This window comes from Eschrichtius robustus, chromosome 13 (assembly GCF_028021215.1).
Source record: "Eschrichtius robustus isolate mEscRob2 chromosome 13, mEscRob2.pri, whole genome shotgun sequence".
NCBI lineage: Eukaryota > Metazoa > Chordata > Mammalia > Artiodactyla > Eschrichtiidae > Eschrichtius > Eschrichtius robustus.
Window position 1 is genome coordinate 105,975,785 of NC_090836.1, and position 24,410 is coordinate 106,000,194.

General features: G+C 51.7%; 1 protein-coding gene across 1 annotated transcript in view; it reads left to right on the top strand.

Annotated features, from left to right (window-relative positions):
- Positions 1-399: 399 nt before the first annotated feature.
- The window catches only part of LOC137775880 (collagen alpha-1(I) chain), a 42,777-nt gene continuing 18,766 nt past the window's right edge, over positions 400-24,410 (top strand). Inside the window, exons 1-11 of the mRNA XM_068561994.1 lie at positions 400-416; positions 1,116-1,290; positions 1,433-1,587; positions 4,059-5,054; positions 5,125-5,198; positions 5,290-5,373; positions 5,578-5,701; positions 5,821-5,881; positions 22,684-22,737; positions 23,410-23,632; positions 24,092-24,227. Coding sequence (XP_068418095.1) covers positions 400-416; positions 1,116-1,290; positions 1,433-1,587; positions 4,059-5,054; positions 5,125-5,198; positions 5,290-5,373; positions 5,578-5,701; positions 5,821-5,881; positions 22,684-22,737; positions 23,410-23,632; positions 24,092-24,227 — 2,099 coding nt within the window. The remainder of the gene's footprint in view (positions 417-1,115; positions 1,291-1,432; positions 1,588-4,058; positions 5,055-5,124; positions 5,199-5,289; positions 5,374-5,577; positions 5,702-5,820; positions 5,882-22,683; positions 22,738-23,409; positions 23,633-24,091; positions 24,228-24,410) is intronic.

Below are 24,410 nucleotides of genomic sequence, written 5' to 3' on the forward strand. Positions count from 1 at the left end.
ATGGGACCCAGGCTCTTCCCTGTCAGAGGAGGTGACAGTGAGGCAGGGGTAGGATGAGCCACGGAGTTGGATTCAAGTCAGAGACACCAGTTTGCACACCTGTTTATTCTAACGTGTAAACCCAGACGCACACCTAGTGAAATAAGCATAGATACGTGTGTATACGGGGGTAGTGTCCACACACGGATCTCCCAGCTTGGTCCCCTGCAGGGCCCAGGAGCTGTGACAGCCCAGCACCCACACCCTGGTTTCTAAATCCCTTCTCTAATGAAACAAGCCAGGGCCCCTCAGAGAAAGGCCAATTCCAGGTCTGCAGCAGGGAAGAGGGCAGATGAGTCAGGAGCCTGTTGTAGAACCAGGAAGCAAGGAGGTGCTAAAAAGGAAAGAAAGAAAGACGGTATGAGGGTGTCAGAGACGTAAAAGGCGATCCCAGTGGCCGAAGGTAGAGCCATTCAAGCAGTAAAATAAAATAATATTAAATCTGAGCTGTCCCCAGGCCACATGCAGGTGATGGGACAGGTCCCTGGGAGGGGTCAGCAGGGCCAGGTTAGGGACCCACGCAGGACGTCACATCCACTTGGCACTGTCTCCCTGGCCCTCTCTGGTCTGTAACAGGACCCATCCATGAGGAGCAGAGAGAGGCTCGGGGGCCCTAGTGGTGCATGTGTGTGTGTGCATGTTTGTGTGTGCAAGTGTGTGTGTGCAAGTGTGTGTGTGCGAGTGTGCTAGTCCCTACATGTGCATATGCATACACGGACCTGTGTGTCTGTGCACGTGTGTTGGTGTGTGTCTGTATGTCATGTGTTTGAGGTGTGCCTTGTACACACGTGCACGTGTGTGTGCGTGCAGGAGTGTTTGGAGCGTGCAGGTGTGACTGCACGTGCTGTGTGTGTGTGTGCGTACGTGCCTCTGCGTGCATTTGTGAGGCCCCCCAGCTCGGAGCCAGCAGAGTCCTCACCACAACACTGACCCTTGGGCCGTGCTGGGCCCAGGCCACTCACCCAGGAGTGGTGGTCAGCAGGCCACGTGGCCACAGGCTGAGGGTGACGCAGCCGGAGGAGCACAGAGAGCGGGGACTCGCCCCCCGGGACACACTTGCCACTTCTGATTGTCAGGACTGGGGGGGCTCCTGGGGTCAAGGCCCTGACGCTGCTCAACACGGGTCCCGGGACCATCCCGAGGCTCCGCTGCGGTGACCGGGGACGCTCTGGCAACGGCGGAGCTCTGGACACACGCAGAGGGCTGGACGCGGCCACCTCATCACCTGTCCTCACCCTCCCGCTGCCCAAGGTCAGGAGGAGGGGCCAACTCCCGCAGCCTGGGGTCATTTAGGGCAGGTCCAGGCCGCGCTGGGGTCACAAAGCCGGGACAATCTTCCCAGGACCCTGCATGCCCTGTTGGTCCTCTGCCCCTTTCCTCAGTGCCCCCCAAGGACCCCGGGGCCCAGGCATTGGCGGCTCTGCCCTCATCCCACGACGGCCCAGACCCCGGGGGCATCACGCCTTTCCTCCCTGAGGTCCCCTCCTCGACCACCCTCCTCCACGAGCCCCCAGCCCAGCCCGGGGCCCCTGGGGCATCCCCGCCGGGGTCACACAGACCGCGCCCCCCCAACTAAGATCCCAAATCTCCATCCCGCTCACCCTCCCAAGAGAGCAAATGTTAATCATTTAGCACCAGAAGGCCAGTCTCTGAGGCTGCGGCTTTCGCTTTCAGGAGGCTGTTTCATTAGTGAGCACAATTAAAGGAGAAATTGATTTCTGGCCAGAAATGATAACAAAAGAATCAGCCCTCACAGGTGGGAAGAGGCGCTTTTGAAAAGCCAGGGGGAAGGCTTTGAGATGCTAATGCAGGCCCCAGAACTGCAGGAGAGGAGGGACGGGGCAGAGGCAGGGCAGGTACTGGGCAGCCCCAGGCCCTGCACTCCAGCACCCGGGGCGTCCCTCTGTCCCCCCACACCGAGGTCTGGAAGCCCACGTTCTCCCACAGACTCAGGCTCTCAGCCGCCCTGGCCAGGACCTCAGGCCACGGTCAAGGCAGGCACAGCAGAGGCCTCACTGGGGCAAAAGTGTCCGGGCATCAGGGGTCACGATGCCCCGTCCACAGGGCAGGGAGCCCCAAGTGATGAGTGACGCTTTGGAGAACACCCCCCAGGGAGCCCCTGGGTCCCCGAGGACGGTGGCCAGGCCGGAGCAGCCACTCCCTGTCCCACCCTTTTCCACCCAACCCTGAGCTCTAGGCAGAGGCACTGGGCCATGGGGACTGTCCTGGCCGGACATCGTGTGGGCGGCCCCGGGAGGGCGAGCTCACCAGTCACCCAGAGCAGGAGCCCCGGACCTGTCAGTCACATGCAGCGCAGGTGGGGACCTATATGAGTCACCCCCACGTGCTCATGGGACACGACTCTGGAAACACACACATGCACACGCGAATGCACACGTGGCCCACACACACACACGCATGCACGCTCCGTGGCGCCATGTACCCCTGCTCTGCAGCTGGGGGTCGGTGGCGTTTCCTGGCAGGACATGCAGGATGCTGGCGGGGCTGCGGCCCTGAAGATGCCACAGGAGCCACGTGCTGGGGAACAGCGGGCAGGGCAGGGACAGCAGGGCCGAGCAAATGCTCTGCAGCCCCTTCTGCCTGGGGTCCCCCACCCCCCATCAAGGGGCAAGACGTTTGGGGTTTGCCACTGTTTTGCCAAAAGGACTGCTCCCCTGTCTTTGAAGAATGGCTTCTGCTGCTGAAAACAAACTAAAACCAGAAAATCAGGAACCCAAGCCAAAGGGGCGCGCCTTCATGCCACACAGCCTCACCCACCCCCTCTCCTATCCTCCCGGGCCAGTACCCAGCTAGGGGCCCACGGCAGCAAAGGCGGGTGCTGTGTCTGCACGGCCCCCCGGGCGGCGAGAGGGGCCGGGGATGGAGAGGCTGCTTCATCCTTCTCCAGCCTCAGGAGAGCTGCGTTTTCTTTTCTTGTAAAACAGGTGCCTCCCCACCCTACTGCTGCCAGGCACACGCTGAGTTCCGTGACCTCCGCGAGCTTGTGACATCCCGGAGGGGTGGGAGGCCAGGAGTCGGAGGCACCGTGATGCTTCCAGGCGCTTCCTCTGGGGCCAGCGCAGGAGGCCTGAGGGCGAGTGGGCTGGGAGGTTGGGGGTGGATACAACAGCTCACGGAGCTCTTGAGGCTGGTCCAGGGCCCGCTCTCTCTGCAGCTCGGGGGGTCACAGGACTTGTGGCCTGTGGTCCTGGAGCCCAAAACAGTATTTGGGGAAGGGAGGGAGTGACCCGGAGGCTGGGGTACACGCCAGCCGGCCTGGCACTACCCACGTCCGCTGGCATCCGTGGCCTCTGTTGCCTCCAAGCTGCCGGGTCAGCCTGGCCTTGCTCAAGCCAGCCCCTTGTTCTGGCAAATCCCTCTGCTGGGCCTGGAGCAGAGAGCCGTTCCCCTAAATTCTCCTCACAGGTCGATTGTCACCAGATAAATCAATGCCACCGGTAGCTCAAGAGATGCAGCCCTTTTATGAGTCACTGTGTCGGCACTCACAGGTAATCCGCCACAGCTTCTTACTGCAGAGATGTAACCACGGCCACGGTAACTAGGCTGGGCGCCTGGTGATCCCACTGTCCCAGCCTCCTCCCCACAGATGCTCACCTCCCATCCCAGCCGCTCTCTTTCAGGCGGTGATTTATTTTGTTTATGCGCAAAAATGTATTTCTATGGAGAATTGTGATTTCTGTTTTGAGTCTAACTAGACACAATTTTTAACCTACATATCAATTACTTATAGAAAATACTGAATTTTTCCGAAAAAAAAAACCGAGGAGACAAGGTTGGGAGTGGGGCAGGGTGCGGGGAAGTCTTTACTTATTTACTTATTTTAACCAGTGAAGCCCTGACAAGGAGCTGGCAGAGCCGCCTTTGGAGGGCGCCGTGGCAGGGGCTGCAGGGGGTGTCGTGTGTCAGGCACGGGTTTGGAAGGGGATACAATTGTGCCGCCTGGGGCCCCAAGGAGAGGGGAGAGCCCGGGTGACGGTCCCTTAGGGCCCCCGAGCCAGGACCCACCTGGCCTTCCTGCGACGGTGGGAGGAGGCCACGCGGGCCGGCGACTGGACACCACGGACGGGCCTCACCCTCGTGCCCACGGCCTCCTCCCCACCTCCCACTCCTCCCCGGAGGCCGCCATCCCAGGTCCAGGCCATCCCTGAAGGGCAGCTGAGCCCCGCCCACTGCCCGTCACCCGGCCCAGGAAAGGTGGCATCAGGTCGCAGCCCGCCCACTGTGCTGAAGGGGCCGCGGGCCGCTGCGGTGTTGGGACAGAATAGATGCTCGGCGACGGGCGACTCCGCCCTCACCTGTGTCCACGTCCCCAGCGCGACTGCGGGCCTCCCTTCTCGCTCGCGGGTCCCTTGGCCCGTAAGTGAACTGCTTGTCTTCTCTGTCAACGCGGGCGGTCCGCATGCCTGTTGTGGGTCCCGGGGGAGCGCGCAGCTCCGAGGCCCCTGCCGCCCAGCGCGGCGTGGTGAGCGGCCCTGCTCCGCGGGGGGCTGCTGGGCACGCTACCCGTCCGCCTCCACGCGGCTCCACACAAGCAGCCAGAGCGCGTCTCCAGGCCCCGGTGCTGGCCGCGCTGGGCCCACAGCAGGGTCGAGGGGCCTCAGAGGAGGTGGGAGCACTCTGATCACTGCCCAGAAAGACCCTCGACGCTGCCCACATGCTCCCACAGGCCGCCGCTGCTGCCCGGGCCCTGGGCTCCGGCCTCCTCTCCCTCCTGCCCTCACACGCCCCGCGCCACCGCCGACGGACGCTCCTCCCCTGAACCATCTCACGGCTCCGCTGTCTGAGGCTGCACCCCAGCATTCGGTCGTGTGCGCCCCTGACCTTGAGCCTGGCCCCAGCTTCTGCTCCAGGCCATGGCCAGGGCCCCGCCTCTGCACCGGCCACGTCCTCTGGACCCCCAGCCAGATCCCTGCCCCGAAGCCGGAGACAAAGGTGCCTGGCAGCTCCAGCCACGAGGAGCCTGGCCGACACGGAGTGGGGGAGGGATCCCTTCGGTGGCAAGCTCACGTCCTGAGTGGCCAGGCCGCTAGTCGCATCTGTCACACACCAACCCTCATCTTGCAGGGTCAATCCCGAGTCTGTCTTCGGCACCAACGAGGGGAGAGGACTGGAGGATTCCTTTACACGTGCTCCCGGAGGTGAGCTTAGAGGGGAAGCAAGGCCCTCCCCGGCATCCCCAGTGCCCAGGACTCCAGCCTGCAGGCCCCGCCAGCCCTTCCCCCGGAGCAGCAAGCCAGGTGTGCGCCCAGGCTGGAGCTGAGCACGTCCTGAGCGGCACACGGACAGTCAGGCCCTGCCGCGTCCACTCGGGAGGTGACCTGGAAACACCCGCAGTGGGGACCTCCAGGCCACGGGGTTACAAGCCACTTGGTGGTGGGGGGGAGGGACAAAGATGCACAGAGCAGAGCCCACCCACCCGGTGGTTTCCCCACGGCCGCTCCCTCCTGTGAACCAGCAGCACCCAGCTCTGGCCGCTCCTTCCGGCCGCCCACACCCCACCCTCCTGCGCACCCACAGGCCCCGGGTCCCCACCAGGCAGGCGCTCCACACTCCCAACTCTGGGGCAGGATGGGGGAGGGCTGCAGAGAGACAGGGTCCCCAGGCTGCACTCGCCCCACCTCTGCGTCGTGGGCCACGTTAGGCGGGCCCTGAGCTCCAGGGGGGCAGGAAGAGAAGGAGGCTCGGGCCGAGCCGTGGGGCAGCGGGCGGCCTGGGGTCCTCCCGACAGAGCCCCTGACCCTAGGATCCCCCTCACTGCAGGTCTGCATCTCCTCCAGGGGTCATCGGCCCTGTCCTGAGCGCTGCAGCCGTCAGCTCAGTGGTAAGCCAGGCGCCGGGGTTGCTAAGAGCAAGCGGAGGGGGCTGTCCACCCCCTGTCTTGGGCACAGGTGCAGGGCCCCCAGGTCCCCCTGCACAGACGGGGGCAGCTCCGCCCAGAGCCCGGACCTAAGCCTCGGGGCTGGGCGGTGAGAGTCCTCAGGGTGACGGGCTACCAGCCCAGTCGGAGGAAAGCGGGTCTTTGAGAAAAGGAAGAATGGGAAGGGACTTCCTTCCCCTGATCGTAAATCCAGCTGAAGCCCAGGCATCCACCTGATGGACCGGCAGAGGCCCATCGAAACCGCATCCAGGTCAAGACGCTTCGTTCCCCCGAGGCCCCTGCATCCCTTCAGCTCTTTGCTCCAGTGTTCCTACTTCGCTGTATTTCCAGAATGTTTTTAAGTGAATCTAAGAACACTCGGCCCTAATTTCGAACAACAAGCAGATTCCAAGTCGCTAATCTGACAGAGGACACTCAGCGGGTGGAGACTGGAAAGTTCGGGGAAAGAGGGCTCGTCTATTCCCTGGACCTCTAGTGGAGGGCTGTCTGGAAGCAGCAACCTCAGGGGGCCTTATCACAGCATCCCCTCCAGCGCTTCAGCAGGTGGCCCAAGACAATGAAGACGCTACGGGGAAAATAAGAGAAAACAGAAGACAGAGGAACGTCGGACCTCGAGGAGGAAAGCTTGTTCTCGGCTCAGAAACAGCAAAAGAAAGGTCCAGGGTGAGGTAGAGAGAGGGGAGCCCATCTCAAGACCGTGCGGTGACGCAGCCGACCTCACCCAGTGAGGCACCTGGGTACAGGTGATGCGTCCCACCTGGCAGGTGCCCAGAGCTGCTGGGGTGGTGCCAGTGGGGATGCCCAAGCACCTGCCAAGAGCAGAAGCGATGCTCTGGGTACCACTCCTGGGCGCATAATTTGACCACATAAATCAAACATGTTTATGTGCCCATTAATCCCCTTTTTTAAATAAAAGATCCAAACTACAGGGGGACAACCCTTGGGCTTGAAGAAACCCATTGAAGTATCGTTTATGAAATGAAAACTCGGAAATAGCCTCAATACCAGCACTAAAGAATTCGGTAAATAATTATATATCCATCCACTTGAAGACATATATACACAATGTCCTATAGCAGGTAAAATAGCATGGCCAGGCTAATGACAAAATATTAAAAATTACACAATGTCTTCAGAACACAATTAAGTCTATGTTTAAAAAAATGTTCATAGAAGAAAATACCAGGATGAAATAGACCAAATTATAACAAAAACTATCTTTTGTGGCTGGATCTACAAACAACTTTTTTAATCCTTTCTATTTTTAAGTATTTTTCAAATTCTCTTACATAAGCACACATCGCTTGCATAATGTTATACTATATTATATATTTTTTTAATTGAGGCCAAAAAAAATTGCTTGTATTGGTCAGTATTACAAGATCCAGGACTTCCCATCATCTGGGCACTTTTGAGCATAGCGCTGCAGAATTCACCCCCTCCCCACCCAAGCCCCCAGACCCAGGTGCCCGAGCCCTGCTCTGTCCCCAACGTGGCTCAGCCCTGGCACCTGGGGCCCCAGGGCCCTCACTGAGCAGATGTGAATGAATGGATGTTTTCTGAGCACCTGCGGCGGTGCTCTGTTAAAGGAATAAGTCCTATTAAGAAGGGCAGACCTCTAAACAGAGTGGCCACTGGATGTTTTAGGACCTGCTTAACAAACCTACTTTTAGCTCAATCTGCAAGCACGGGCCCATAGGGTAAATGACTCCGGAAGGATAAATCTTATGGATCTTATATGAAATACCGTGTGCTCAAGGAAAATGATTTGAACTATGAAAATAAGTCAGAAGTACCAGCTAAAAGTCCTGAGGACACAAAACAAAGTGAAACAAACACACTTTCTCGCAATGACTGGGTCTGTGACTCTGGGACCCAAAGTCCACTTTTCTGGGACCTGCAGAACTGGCCTGGGCCTTGCAGAGAAAGCAGCTTGTTTGGGGGGCTTTTTTCATGGTCAGAATTTCCCTCCCTGTGGAGGGTCTCTCATCTCTTGCCACTGTCCTACTGGGGTCTTGGCTATTTTTTTAGCCACTCATTTGAGTAGTTTTAGGTATGAACTCTGTTAGAATAAGTTGGTTTTGTCTTTTTTGTTTACATTGGTCTTTTCTCTAGTTTCATGATATTTTTCTTTGAATTCCAAGCATTGCTCTCATGTTAGGATCATCTTCGCGGTGCAGAAATCAGAGCACCTGGACGGCGTGCTGCACGCGGGAGGGGGGAGGCACGCTGGGTCAGAGGGGCTCGCCCGCCATCGTGCCCTGAGGACACCAGCCTCCCTCCATCACCTGACCAGGCTGGCTTTTCTTTATGTCACTTTTCACTGTGCAAGTGACAAGAATGTGCTTCCTTGTCCAGTGACTGTCTCCCCACAGGGAGGACAGGGACCCCATCTGTGTGTCCACCTCTGGGTCCCCAGGGCCCAGGCCTGAGCTCAGCCCAGGCAGTGCCTTGATCTACCCTCAGTGGACTGACCCTTCATCGCTTCATCCAGGAGGGCCTGGGGAAGGCAGGGCACATCTGCCTTCTCCTCACAGGCACCAGCAGGCAAGGGTGTACCAGAGCGGTCCAGCCATCCCTCAGGGGGTCACCAGGAGCCCACCTGGGAGTTGCAGCTGCCACCAAAACGAATCAAAAACAGATGGTGAGGGACTAAGGTCTAGGGGTTTGGGAAGAAACAGTGATGTGTCCCCAGCACACCTTGGACCAAGAACCAGGACCATTTCTCTGGTTACAGCCCTATTATAAAAAATGCCACGCCAATGAATTTTAAAATTGAAATGCAGTGGAAAATGTCCTAGATAACTCACCAAAGCTGACACAAGAAGAAAAGGAAAATGTAGGTGGTCCTGTACCTATTAAATACATTGAATCCATAACTTAAAACCTTTCCTCAAGGAAAAATTTCCAACGGGCTTCACCAGTGAATTCCACAAAATATTAAGGAAGAAACAACGTCAATCTTATACAAACTCCTCCAGAGACTAAAAAGGATAGAAATCTCCCAGCTCACTTCTGAAGCTGGCGTAGCTTTGATACGTAAATATGACCAAGACGTTATTTTTAAAAACCATTCTTACTTGTGGAATTCTTACTTAAATGGAAACTCCAAAACGAAATACTAGCAAGCCAAACCTAGCAACGGCGTAAAATGAGAAATGCCTCATGAGCATGTGGGGTTTGTTCCAGGAAGGCAAATTTGGTTTCACATTTGAAAATCGGTCCATGTAATTTACCACATTGCTGAAGACCTGAAGAGCTTCCACGTGTGAAAATGTTCCTGGGGGATCAAAACACCTTCCTCCAGCTCAAGTCAGACGCTGACAGCAGGGCACCATCCGCTGACCGACCTGGAGGAACAGGTGAAACCCAGGGGGATCAGGATGGAAAACAGGGAGGCAAGATGTTCTCTAAACCCCAGGGAGGCTCCCAGGGCCACCTGAGCCTGGCACCTGGCCCTCCTCCCCCCTCACCCCGGGCATCGGTCGGCAGGTCCTGCGGGTCTCCTCTGACAGTGCCCGTTCCCACTGACAACGCTGCACTCACAGCCTTGACCCTCCTCACCTCTCAGCACCCCCATCACCAAACCACACGCCCCTACGGTGTCGTTCTCAAGGCACAAATAGGACCCGGCTACTCCCCGGCTGAACAAACCTTCATTGCCCAGAGGATAAACCCAGAATCCTGCAGAACCTCCATGGCATTTGGCAAAATGGCCCGAGCCACCCTCCGGAGTTGCCCCCAAGACGCTCGCTCACGCAATCTGGTCTCATCCTCACAAACTCGCCCTTCCTCCTCCAGGACCAGCTCCCCTGGGCACTCCTGCGTCCACCCTCCTTTGTTGGTCCTGAGGTGTCCCCAAAACCTGTTGCCAGGCTGACACCACGCCTCCAGCTCGCACCCCCAGCACCTGGACACACAAGGTTTTCAGGAAGCAAGACAGGACGTGGGGAAGGACCAGAGGCAGGTGGGCATATGACAGTGCCCTGTGGCTAACTGTCCATGGGAGCGATGTCAGGACCACCCCATGGTGGTGACGGAGCAGGTACCCGGCCCAGTTAAGTCTGCAATTGCCAGCGATGGTGCAGCCCGTCAGCAAGAGCTTATTAAGTGGCTACTGTGTGCAAGGCGGCCCAAGGGACTCTTTCTCTGATGGGAGGGGGGCGTAGTGTTAATTGCACAACAATAGTAATGGACACTTTCCGAGCACTGGAGTGGACACTCCTGCTGGCCTGGTGCATGCGTGTCTCCCTCGATGACCGCCGAGTCAGGGGCCGTGCAGGGACACTCCCGGCCTGCATTCTGTGCTCAGGTCACACGTGGGCCCCCAGCCTTGCCGGCGGCTCCAGGCCTGCCCGGTCCACACGGCAGCCGCTGGCCTCTGTGGTCACTGAGCACTGGAACCATGGCCCGTGTGGCCGAGGGGCTGAAACAAAGCAAATTCACTAGCAAGGAACTTGACTTGGACAGACAGGGTTTTACGCTGATACGCTTTTACTTCCAAGCAGAATCGATTCTGTTTTAAAAGGTGCCAGTTTTGGTCAATGTGGATGTGAATATAAAGGGAAAACGATTTTTGTGCTCACTTCAGTTACTGGAAAACTTTTATGCATATTTGGAACCACATGAGTATGTGAATTTACCTTCTTAGCTGTAAGTTTTATGAAACACAAATACAGATCAAGTTTGTCCAATGAAAATTCAGCCTCTGAATATGTCATACGTGTCACATCCTTACCAGATGTCAAAGACTTAGTGTGGAAAAGCATGTAAAATATCCCATTAATAATTCATGTTGATTACACATTAGAGTGGTATTTCAGATCTGTTGGGTGAAATAAAATACGCTGTTAGAATTGATTTTAGCTTTTTCGTTTCTACTTTTCAATGTGAGATAATGTCCACAGCTCTCATATTTCGACTGGACGGTGCTGGTCAAGACACCTTTCTCTCAACCCTCCGAAGCCCGGGACGGAAGTGATCTGAGGTCGGCTTCAAAGTTTTCCAGTGCGGGAGGGCGTGGCGGTGGGCAGACACTTGATAAAACCAGACTGTCCGTGGCAGGCGGTGGGGACCCATGGGGGATTATTCTTGAAGCTGGGCAGGGCGAGGGGGACACATGAGAGCTTAGTATATGATAGCCTCCCCTTTCAAATATGTATAAATATGTTTGAAATTTCCAATAATAGAAAGGTTTTCACTTGAATCCCCAGGAGAGGCTCAAACCAGCCATCCTGGGTCAGGGGCCGTCTTGGTGCATCCACAGTGGCTGGGGAGGAGGGGCCGTGGACGGAATACCGACAGTGGGGGGAGGGTTTTTCCCTCTGGGGAGGGTGGGAAGTGGGCCACGGCTCTGCACATCGACCCCCCCAACTCCCCAGAGCAGTGTCCCAGCTCAGCTATGTACCTGGCGCCACCGTGAGGGAGGGCCAGCAGGCGTGGCCCCGGCTCCGAGGGAGAGAGCGACCTGTGGCCACAGGCGGTACTGGCCTCTCGCGGATCGCCGGCCAGTCCTCACGGGCGCGGAGCTGCCCCAGGGCATCCGCCTCTCACCTGCCTGGCCCCTCCCAGAGTCTGAGCACACGGGGCTGGGGCCTCAGAACCAGGAGTGATGCTGGGCTCTGGGCCCCGCAGCGTCTACACTAGGGCCGAGCCTCCAGCAATGTCTGACTGTGCATCTTTATCACATCAAACTCCCTGACACGGAGCTTGAACTTCTGGGAAGTGTGCCGCGAGTCCACAAGGCAATCACACCCCACGTCCTCCTGCAGCGTTTCCCGCTGCATAGACTTCTTTGGAAGAGGCATCTGGTCGAGAAATCTGAACGGATCACAGTTTAAATGACATTTTCACCTTCGGCAAATAGCTCTCTGCCTGCTCCGATGGCAATCTGGGATGCAGACACGTCAGAAACAGGTGTCACCTCTCATTATGCTCCCGAGGATAAGCCACTTCTCAGGCCCCGCGGAGGGAGGCCGGGAGCCTGACATCCCCTCCCATCCCCGCAAGCCGTCACTGTGAGACGCTGTCAGGTTTCCAATTGCCAAGTTCCAGTTGGACACGAGGAGAGGAGGAGCCATGCAGACAGACGGGGTTGTCTGGTGGGACAGACGCCCCAGACTTTTAAAGCTGCCCCAGTTGGAGACGGAGTACCACGCCTGCCGCTCTCCCGCTAGAAACTGAGTCCTCGGCAGAGGCTCGGTCACTTAGCAGAGCATCGTGCTGGGCACAGAGGGGAGTGAAGATGAGCCCACGTGTGCAGGGCCCCCGCAGGACGAGAGGCGACAACGCTGCAGGCCGAGCAAAGCCAGGGACAGGGCGGAGGTGAGTTTGCTGAGTGTCGGGGAACCTGCTGGGTGAGGGGCTCTACGCCCATCCCTCTTGTGCCCTCTGACATTGATGAGGCCGGGCTCTTGGACACGCCCCTCCTCGGTCACATGACCATACGACTACCCCTGACCACCACGTCCCCAGGTGATTCCTGCAGCGTCCGGCCTCTGTCCCAATCCTGACCACACACTGCTTTCTGGGAAGTTACTTATCCTCCCTAAGCGCCAGCTTCCTCGAGGGTAAAGTGGGAACAATTCTATGCCCCCTGAGTGCTGATGGGGGATTTCAGGCCTGGCACGTGGTTGGTGCCCATGAAGCATCACTGTGGGCTCCCAGCGTGGCCTCCCTCTGACCTGGCCCCGTGGTTGGGCCCAAGAGCTACAGGGGCTGCAGACACCGCCCACCTCCCCGAACCAACTGGACATGAGACCGCAAAGTGCTTACAGGAGGTCAAGACAGGCTATGGGCCTGCTGGAACCAGCTGGTGGGAAATGGGCCATGAGGCAACCTCTCCGAACAGAAAGCTCCCCAACCAAGTCGCTCCAGAACCAGGACACTCCTCTGCAGCGGCCCTGCCTGTGGCATGTGGAGGCTCCCGTGTCTGACCTCTTCATGTGCGTCCGCTTAGTCAACTTCTAAGTGACTGGAGAAATAGCCCCTCACCGTGCAGAGTGTGTCCTGGTTTCCGTATCACCTTCGCACTTACGACTTCTAAATTTCATGACAGTCTTGTGAGAACCACTTTCTGATGAAGAAGCTGGAGCTTGGATCATTGAAAAGACACCTAAGGCCTTTCCCAGGCATTTTTAATCAAGAACTTGGTGAATTTGGAAGAGAAGTTTTCCGGCTCTCTGCCCGGGGCCCCCCAAGCTGCAGTGCTGACACCAGCCTGCAGCAGCCCTTGGCAGGGTCCCAGGCACGTGGCAGCTGCTTTCAACACGCTCCTTGGCTCCTGGGCTGAATGGTCAATGAGCCATGACTCCATCAAATGTGATTCACATACACACCCAACACCGCCTTTGTGGCCCTAGCTTATTTGGAACACAGATTCAAGACATGGCCACACGTGTGGATAACCTGACATCCAGCAGTGGACTCACGCGTCTGGACCCTCGGACCCTGCCCTGCCCACCAGGCTTGGCCTTGCCGGGGCCAGACTCAGGGTCTTGGGACAGTGAGACGCTGGTTCCCACCAGAGCTTTAGGCCTCAGCATGAGGGGCCCTGGCTTTAGAGCGGGCTTGTCTCCAGCCCCTGTGTGGCTCCAGGCAAGTTTCACCCTCTGAATTTCAGGTTCACATACAAGACGGAACAATGGTTTACAAAGGATAAGTAGGGTCATTCCATAATGACAGACATGAGTTCATCCATCCTATACACCTAACAGCAGAACTTTTTTTTTTTTTGGCCACACCACGCGGCTTGCAGTATCTTAGTTCCCTGACCAGGAATAGAACCTGTGCCCCCTGCAGTAGAAGCACAGAGTCCTAACTACTGGACTGCCAGGGAATTCCCAACAGCAGACTTTTAAAACACCTGAAGCAGTAGGTGAATAAATAGACAAATTCACATGTATGGTAAATTTCTACGCCCCCTTCACAATAATTGAGAGGATAAGTAGACCAAAATCAGTAAAAACGTGGAACACTTGAACACACTGTCAGACACCTTACCCTAAATAACATTGCCAGAACACTCTGCCCAACAGCCGCAGAACACACATTCTTTCCAGTGAGTGTGGAATGTTCTGGGCCATAAAACAGGCCCCAATACATTCAAAAAGACTCAAATCACACCAAGTATGTTCTATGACCACAATGAGATTAAATCAGAAGTCAGGAGCAGAAACTTATCTAGAAAATCCTCACGTGTTTGGAAACCAAGTAACACACTTCTAAATAACTCATCAAAGAAGAGTATTTTGAACTGAATGAAAATGAAAGCACACCATATCAAAATTCATGGATGAAGCTAAAGCAGTATTTAGGGGAAAGTTCATTCAAATCGATGACCTCAGCTTTCACCTTAAGAAAGTAGGGGGGACCTTCAAGATGGCGGAGGAGAAAGACGTGGAGATCAACTTCCTTCCCACAAATACATCAAAAATACATCTACATGTGGAACAACTCGTACAGAACGCCTACTGAATGCTGGAAGAAGACCTCAGACTTCCCAAAAGGCAAGAAAATCCCCACGTACCTGGGTAGGGCAAAAGAAAAAAGAAAAAACAGAGACAAAAGATTAGGGACAGGTCCTGCACCTCTGGGAGGGAACTGAGAAGGAGGAAAGTTTCCATACACTAGGAAGCCCCTTCACTGGTGGAGACGGGGGGTGGGTGGGAGGGAAGCTTTGGAGCCGTGGAGGAGAGCACAGTAACAGGAGTGCAGAGGGCAAAGCAGAGAGATTCCCGTACAGAGGATCGGTGCCGACCAGCACTCACCAGCCTGAGATGCTTGTCTGCTCACCCACCGGGGTGGGCGGGGGCTGGGAGCTGAGGCTCAGGCTTCGGAGGTCAGATCCCAGAGAGAGGGCTGGGGTTGGCTGCATGAACACAGCCTGAAGGGGGCTAGTGTGCCACAGTTAGCCAGGAGGGAGTCCGGGAAAAAGTCTGGACCTGCCTAAGAGGCAAGAGACCATTGTTTCGGGGTGCGCAAGGAGAGGGGATTCCTTCCCTGTCTGCCCACAGAAGGCAGAGCACCACCTAAATGAGCTTCAGAGACAGGCATGAGCTGCAGCTATCAGCTCAGACCCTTGAGACGGGCATGAAACACAAACGTTGCTGCCGCTGCCACCAAGAACCCTGTGTGCAAGCACAGGTCACTACCCACACACTACCCCCCTCCCCTGGGAGCCTGTGCAGCACGCCACTTCCAGGGTCCCAAGATCCAGGGACAACTTCCCCAGGAAAACACATGGAGGGCCTCAGGCTGTTGCAACATCACACTGGCCTCTGCTGCCGCAGGCTCACCCCGCATTCCAATTTGACTACCGTATCTCTCCCTCTCCCCGGCATGAGTGAGGCAGAGCCTCCTAATCAGCTGCTTCTTTAACCCCCTCCTGTCTGGGCAGAGAACAGATGCCTGAGGGTGACCTACACTCAGAGGTGGGACCAAAACCAAAGCTGAACCCCAGGAGCTGTGCAAACAAAGAAGAGAAAGGGAAATTTCTCCATGCAGCCTCAGGAACATCAGATTAAATCCCCACAATCAACTTCATGAACCCTGTATCTGTGGAATACTTGAATAGACAATGAATGTTCCAAAAATTGAGGGGGTGGACTTTGGGAGCAACTGGAGACTTGGGGTTTGCTGTCTGCAACTGATTTGTTTCTGATTTTTATGTTTATCTTAGTTTAGTTTTTAGTGCTTGTTATCATTGGTGTATTTGTTTATTGGTTGGTTGCTCTCTTCTTTTTTTATTATTATTTTATTTTATTTTATTTTTCTTCCTTTCTTTTCTTCCTTTTCTTCTGAGCCAAGTGGCTGACAGGGTCTTGGTGCTCCGGCCAGGTGTCAGGCCTGAGCCTCCAAGGTAGGAGAGCCAAGGCCAGGACATTGGACCACCAGAGACCTCCTGGCCCCACATAATATAAATTGATGAGAGATCTCCCAGAGATCTCCATCTCAACACTAAGACCCAGCTCCACCCAAAGGCCAGCAAGCTCCAGTGCTGGATGCCCCACGGCAAACAACTAGCAAGACAGAAACACAACCCCGCCCATCAGCAGAGAGGCTGCCTAAAATTATACTAAGTTCACAGACACCCCAAAACACACCACCAGATGTGGTCCTGCCCACCAGAAAGACAAGATGCAGTCCCACCCACCAGATCACAGGCACCAATCCCCTCCACCAGGAAGCCTACACAAGCCACTGACCAATCTAACCCACTGGGGGCAAAAACCAAAAACAACGGGAACTACGAATGTACAGCCTACAAAAACAGGCTGTGGGAGGCTGTGGAGACCCCAAACACAGCAAGTTAAACAAAATGAGAAGACAGAAAAATATGCAACAGACGAAGGAGCAAGGTAAAAACCCACCAGACCAAACAAATGAAGAGGAAATAAGCAGTCTACCTGAAAAAGAATTCAGAGTAATGATAGTAAAGACAATCCAAAATCTTGGAAATAGAATGGAGAAAATACAAGAAACGTTTAACAAGGACCTAGAAGAACTAAAGAGCAAACAAACAGTGATGAACAGCACAGTAAATGAAATTTAAAATTCTCTAGAAGGAGTCAATAGCAGAATAACTGAGGCAGAAGAACAGATAAGTGACCTGGAAGATAAAATAGTGGAAATAACTGCCACAGAGCAGAATAAAGAAAAAAGAATGAAAAGAATTGAGGGCAGTCTCAGAGACCTCTGGGAAAACACTAAACGCACCAACATTCGAATTATAGGGGTCCCAAAAGAAAAAGAGAAAAATAAAGGGTCTTAGAAAATATTTGAAGAGATTATAGTTGAAAACTTCCCTAACATAGGAAAGGAAATTGTCAATCAAGTCCAGGAAGCACAGAGAGTCCCATACAGGATAAATCCAAAGAGAAACATGCCAAGACACATATTAATCAAACTGACAAAAATGAAATACAAAGAAAAAATATTAAAAGCAGCAAGGGAAAAGCAACAAATAACATACAAGGGGATCCCCATAAGGTTAACAGCTGATCTTTCAGCAGAAACTCTGCAAGCCAGAAGGGAGTGACAGGACATATTTAAAGTGATGAAAGGGAAAAACTTACAACCAAGATTACTCTACCCAGCAAGGATCTTATTCAGATTTGACAGAGAAATTAAAACCTTTACAGACAAGCAAAACTTAAGAGAATTCAGCACCACCAAACCAGCTTTACAACAAATGTTAAAGGAACTTCTCTAGGCAGGAAACACAAGAGAAGGAAAAGACCTACAATAACAAACCCAAAACAATTAAGAAAATGGTAATAGGAACATACATATCGATAACTACCTTAAATGTAAAAGGAATAAATGCTCCAACCAAAAGACATAGACTGGCTGAATGGATACAAAAACAAGACCCATATATATGCTGTCTACAAGAGACCCACTTCAGACCTAGGGACACATACAGACTAAAAGTGAGGGGATGGAAATAGATATTCCATGCAAATGGAAATCAAAAGAAAGCTGGAGTAGCAATTCTCATATCAGACAAAACAGACTTTAAAATAAAGACTATTACAAGAGACAAAGAACACTTCATAATGATCAAGGGATCAATCCAAGAAAAAGATATAACAATTGTAAATATTTATGCACCCAACAAAGGAGCACTTCGATACATAAGGCAAATGCTAACAGCAACAAAAGGGGAAATTGACAGTAATACCATCATATTAGGGGACTTTAACACCCCACTTGCACCAATGGACAGATCATCCAAAGTGAAAATAAATAAGGAAACACGAGCTTTAAATGACACATTAGACAAGATGGACTTAATTGATATTTATAGGCATTCCATCCAAAAACAACAGATTACACTTTCTTCTCAAGTGCTCACGGAACATTCTCCAGGATAGATCATATCTTGGGTCACAAATCAAACCTTGGTTAATTTAAGAAAATTGAAATCAAAGCAAGTATCTTTTCCGACCACAATGCTATGAGACTAGATATCAATTACAGGAAAAAAACTGTAAAAAATACAAACACATGGAGGCTAAACAATACACTACTAAATAACCAAGAGATCACTGAAGAAATCAAAGAGGAAATTAACAAATACGTAGAGACAAATGACAATGAAAACACAATGACCCAAAACCTATGGGATGCAGCAAAAGCAGTTCTAAGAGGGAAGTTTATAGCAATACAATCCTACCTCAAGAAACAAGAAACATCTCAAATAAACAACCTAACCTTACACCTAAAGCAATTAGAGAAAGAAGAACAAAAAAAAACCCAAAGTTGGCAGGAGGAAAGAAATCATAAAGACCAGATCAGAAATAAGTGAAAAAGAAGTGAAGGAAACAATAGCAAAGATCAATAAAACTAAAAGCTGGTTCTTTGAGAAGATAAACAAAATTGATAAACCATTAGCCAGACCCATCAAGCAAAAAAGGGGGAAGACTCAAATCAACAGAGTTAGAAATGAAAAAGGAGAAGTAACAGCTGACACTACAGAAATACAAAGGATCATGAGAGATTACTACAAGCAACTATATGCTAATAAAATGGACACCCTGGAAGAAATGGACAAATTCTTAGAAAGGCACAACCTTCCAAAACTGAACCAGAAAGAAATAGAAAATATGAACAGACCAATCACAAGCACTGAAATTGAAACCATGATTAAAAATCTTCCAACAGGGCTTCCCTGGTGGCGCAGTGGTTGAGAATCTGCCTGCCAATGCAGGGGACACGGGTTCGAGCCCTGGTCTGGGAAGATCCCACATGCCACGGAGCAACTGGGCCCGTGAGCCACAATTACTGAGCCTGCGCGTCTGGAGCCTGTGCTCCGCAACAAGAGAGGCCGCGATGGTGAGAGGCCCGCGCACCGCGATGAAGAGTGGTCCCCACTTGCCGCAACTAGAGAAAGCCCTCGCACAGAAACGAAGACTCAACACAGTCATAAATAAATAAATAAATAAATAAATAAATAAATAAATAAATAAATAAAAGAACGTGAATTTCTTTAAAAAAAAAAAAAAATCTTCCAACAAACAAAAGTCCAGGACCAGATGGCTTCCCAGGTGAATTCTATCAAACATTTAGAGAAGAGCTAAACCCATCCTTCTCAAACTTCCAAAATATAGCAGAGGGAGGAACATTCCCAAACTCATTCTACAAGGCCACCTTCACCCTGATACCAAAACCAGACAAAGATGTCACAAAAAAAGATAACTACAGGTCAATATCACTGATGAACATAGATGCAAAAATCCTCAACAAAATACTAGCAAGCAGAATCCAACAGCACATTAAAAGAATCATACACCATGATCAAGTGGGGTTTACCCCAGGAATGCAAGGATTTTTCAATATATGCAAATCAATCAATGGGATACGCCATATTAACAAATTGAAGGATAAAAACCATATGATCATCTCAGTAGATGCAGAAAAACTTTTGACAAAATTCAACACCCATTTATGATAAAAATTCTCCAGAAAGTAGGCATAGAGGGAACCTAACTCAACATAATAAAGGCCATATATGACAAACCCACAGCCAACATCGTTCTCAATGGTGAAAAGCTGAAAATATTTCCTCTAAGATCAGGAACAAGACAAGGTTGGCCAGTCTCACCACTGTTATTCAACATAGTTTTGGAAGTTTTAGCCACAGTAATCAGAGAAGAAAAAGAAATAAGAGGAATCCAAATTGGAAAAGAAGAAGTGAAACTGTCACTGTTTGCAGATGACATGATACTATATATAGAGAATCCTAAAGATGCTACCAGAAAACCACTAAAGCTAATCAATGAATTTGGTAAAGTAGCAGGATACAAAATTAATGCACAGAAATCTCTTACATTCCTATACACTAATGACAAAAAATCTGAAAGAGAAATTAAGGAAACACTCCCATTTACCATTGCAACAAAAAGAATAAAATACCTAGGAATAAACCTACCTAAGGAGACAAAAGACCTGTATGCCGAAAACTATAAGACACTGATGAAAGAAATTAAAGACGATACAAACAGATGGAGAGATATACCATGTTCTTGGATGGGAAGAGTCAACATTGTGAAAATGACTGTACTACCCAAAGCAATCTACAGATTCAATGCAATCCCTATCAAAGTACCAATGGCATTTTTCACAGGACTAGAACAAAAAATTTCACAGTTTGTATGGAAACACAAAAGACCCCGAATAGCCAAAGCAATCTTGAGAAAGAAAAACAGAGCTGGAGGAATCAGGTTCCCTAACTTCAGACTATACTACAAAATGACAGTAATCAAGACAGTATGGTACTGGCACAAAAACAGAAATATAGATCAATGGAACAGGATAGAGAGCCCAGAGAGAAACCCACGCACATATGGTCACTTTATCTTTGATAAAGAATTCAAGAACATACAATGAAAAAAAGACAGCCTCTTCAATAAGTGGTGCTGGGAAAACTGGACAGCTACATGTAAAATAATGAAATTAGAACCCTTCCTAACATCATACACAAAAATAAACTCAAAATGGATTAAAGACCTAAATGTAAGGCCAGACACTATAAAACTCTTAGAGGAAAACATAGGCAGAACAATCTTTGACTTAAATCACAGCAAGATCCTTTTTGACCCACCTCCTGGAGAAATGGAAATAAAAACAAAAATGAACAAATGGGACCTAATGAAACTTAAAAGCTTTTACACAGAAAAGGAAACCATAAACAAGACAAAAAGACAACCCTCAGAGTGGGAGAAAATATTTGCAAACGAAGGAACTGACAAATGATTAATCTCCAAAATATACAAGCAGTTCATGCAGCTCAATATCAAAAAAACAAACAACCCAATCCAAAAATGGGCAGAAGACCTAAATAGACATTTCTCCAAAGAAGATACACAGATTGCCAAGAAACACATGAAAGGATGCTCAACATCACTAATCATTAGAGAAATGCAAATCAAAACTCCAATGAGGTATCACCTCACACCAGTCAGAATGGCCATCATCACAAAATCTACAAACAATAAGTGCTGGAGGAGTTGTGGAGAAAACCGAACCCGCTTGCACTGTTGGTGGGAATATAAATTGATACAGCCACTATGGAGAACAGTATGGAGGTTCCTTAAAAAACTAAAAATAGAGCTACCATATGACCCAGCAATTCCACTACTGGGCATATACCCTGAGAAAACTGTAATTCAAAAAGAGTCAGGTACCAAAATGTTCATTGCAGCACTATTTACAATAGCCAGGACATGGAAGCAACCTAAGTGTCCATTGACAGATGAATGGATAAAGAAGATGTGACACAAATATACAATAGAATATTACTCAGCCATAAAAAGAAACGAAATTGAGTTATTTGTAGTGAGGTGGATGGACCTAGAGTCTGTCATACAGAGTGAAGTAAGTCAGAAGGAGAAAAAGAAATACCGAATGCTAACACATATATATGGAATCTAAAAAAAAAAAAAAAAAAAAAAAAAAAAGATTCTGAAGAACGTAGGGGCAGGACAGGAATAAAGGCACAGATGTAGAGAATGGACTTGAGGATGCGGGGAGGGGGAAGGGTAAGCTGGGACGAAGTGAGAGTGTGGCATGGACATATATACACTACCAAATGTAAAATAGATAGCTAGTGGGAAGCAGCTGCATAGCACAGGGAGATCAGCTCGGTGCTTTGTGACCACCTAAAGGAGTGGGATAGGGAAGGTGGGAGGGAGACGCAAGAGGGAGGAGATACGGGGATATACATATATGTATAGCTGATTCACTTTGTTATGCAGCAGAAACTAACACAACATTGTAAAGCAATTACACTCCAATAAAGATGTTAAAAAAAAAAAGTAGGGGGACAAAAGACAATATATTGAATTAAAAGTATGCAGGATAAAAGACTAAAGACCAGAGAGGAGATCAATGATACAAAAAAGAAAAACAATTGAGAAAATCAAAAGCTGTCTTTGAATATGGCAAACGTTTCTCAGATACAACATCAAAAATATAGTCCTCTATTCTCCAAGAACCTTAAAAGAAGAAAATTGATCAAGAGGTTCATGAAGGCAAAAGTGTCCAGGGCCCTGGAAAGTCGTGTTGGCACCCTGAAGAAACCCAAGGATCCCGGAGCTCCAGGGGCAGCCTGGCCAGTGAGGTCCCGCCTCTGCAGCCTGGTGCTGGGGGGCAGTCAGCCAGCTGTGGCCACACAGTGTGCTATCATCCACTGCCCTTCCTCCCTGACTCGTCCCCCTCTCAGCCCTTGGCCCGACGGGCACGGACAGGAGGCACTGAGCCAGCCCACAGTGGCCCAGGGCTGCACAAGGAGGAGGCATGGTGGACCCACATCACTTTATTTTCCCAGGCGTCCAGGAGCCCTCTGCTTCAAGTTTCTAATTTTACCAAAGAATTCGTGTGTGAGGCAAGGATTTGGCATCCGTGGTTTATAGAGGCATCAGCGCACGGGCTCTGGGCAACCTGTCCATGCCACCTGAAGGGACGGACAGAGGGTGGATTTAAATGCATCCCGTTAAGTTGCTGAGCCCAGGTCCTCACGTCCAGGCTGCCAAGCCCCAGCTCGCTCTGCCCACAGGGCACGGGTCTGAACCTGCGACTCTGTCACTGCTCACGGGCGAATCCCTGGGTCTCCCTCACTCCCTCCCTCCATCCACCTGTATCTCCCTCACTCTGAGCTACACCCACCTTTGGTTAGAGACAGCTGAGGAGGGAAGTGTGCTCCCGGCCGGAGGGGCCGACCCTGCTTCCTGTGCTCCCTCCAGATGCAGCCCTCCGCCACCCTCTCTCCAGCACCTGGGGAGCCCTGGCTCAAGCAGGTGGGCCCTCGTTCCAGGGCAGGGTCCCCAGGGAAGAAGTGGCCATGGGGAGCTTGGGGGCATATGGGGCCCTACAGCGCCACATGGCTGGGGCCAGTATGATGGGGGGGCGGGGAAGGAGAAGAGACCCCAGGTCAGGAGAGAAGGATGGCGTGCTGGCCACCTGTGTGGACTCGTGACTGGACCCAGACAGGATGAGGCCCCCAGGTGGACACAGGGTGAGTGGGAGATAATAACACTGATGTCAGATGCACACATGGGCACACGGGCACACACTCGCGGGCATTAGATGCATGCACACACACACACGTAGACACATGCACATGCACACACACACACACACATGCACATACTCCCGTATAAACACATACATACATATATAAATCTACACACGTACACACAGAGACACAGACATATATACTGACACATAACATGTATGCACACAATATACACACACATGCATGCATACAGCTGACACATGCACACATACACCCACAAAGACATACACATGCCACACGAGCACATACACATGTGTACACATGCACCCATACACATACTCAGGCACGTGTCACATGACACACACGTGTGCCCGTGTCCAGGCAGGGGGACAGCCTCGGTGCTCGGATGCGCCCCCGGGCAGAGCCCCACAGGATGAGCGCTCCTTCCCCACAGGACTGCTCCCTGCCGGCCATCGCACACAGCCCACCTCCGCTGCTTCTAGAGGCGGGAGTGCAAACCTGGCATGTGAGAGGGAAGAAATGCCGAGCCCCACAAAGAGCTGAGGAGCTCCGGCCGCCTGGGGCGGGGGCCAGCCCCCCTCCTTCACAGCTGTGTTTACGTCCTGACCTCGCCCTGGGGACCGAGGGCGCCTCATCTGCGCGACTCGCCTGTCAGTGTGAGCGGCCTGCCCCCGGGGACACGCAGCCCGGCGCTCCACAGATTGGCGATTTGATTAGAAGCTGGAATAACGCTGCAGTGGCCGCGTGTGTAATTTACTTAAATGGAACAAAATGTGACACGCAGTGCTGGAACCCAGGACTGTACCTGTAGGAGCTTATTTGACACAAATTGAGACTTCAAGGTTTACAGATATTGCAAATGAAAACTCCCCGTAGGCTCTTAGTGAGGTTCACCGGTTCCTTTTATTTGGTTTGAATTAATCACAAGATAGGAAAAAAACAGGCTGTATTTTTTGAGGGCTTTTTAAATAAAATCATTCTAAAGAGCGTACATGTCTTCCAAAGATATAATTACATTTCCAGATTGCAGTTTCCGGCTCTCCCCTCCGCTGCCAGGGCGTGAGGGGAATCTCGCTGATACTCAGGCGCCAGTAAGGTTCTCGCTCACTTCCTAGCCCTTCTGTCTACACCAGCGGAGGTGGAGCCCGGGGGGCCACCCAGTGGAGAGAGCAGCGGGTGTGAGCCACCCAGCCTGCCCCCAGGACCAGACCAGCCCCTGCCCTGCCCCCTCCTGGTGCACCTGGGCCGTGTGTGACTCTGCAGACCCGGATCCCCTGGGCCGGGGGTTGTATCATTTTTTGTCGCTGCAAAACGAACACCCAAACTCAGCGGCTTGAAATGTGCATAGTTGCTCACGAGTTAATGGGTCAGCAGGCTGTTCTGGTCTCAGGTAGGTTTGCCCATGTGTGTAGGATCAGCTGTGAGCTGGGACAC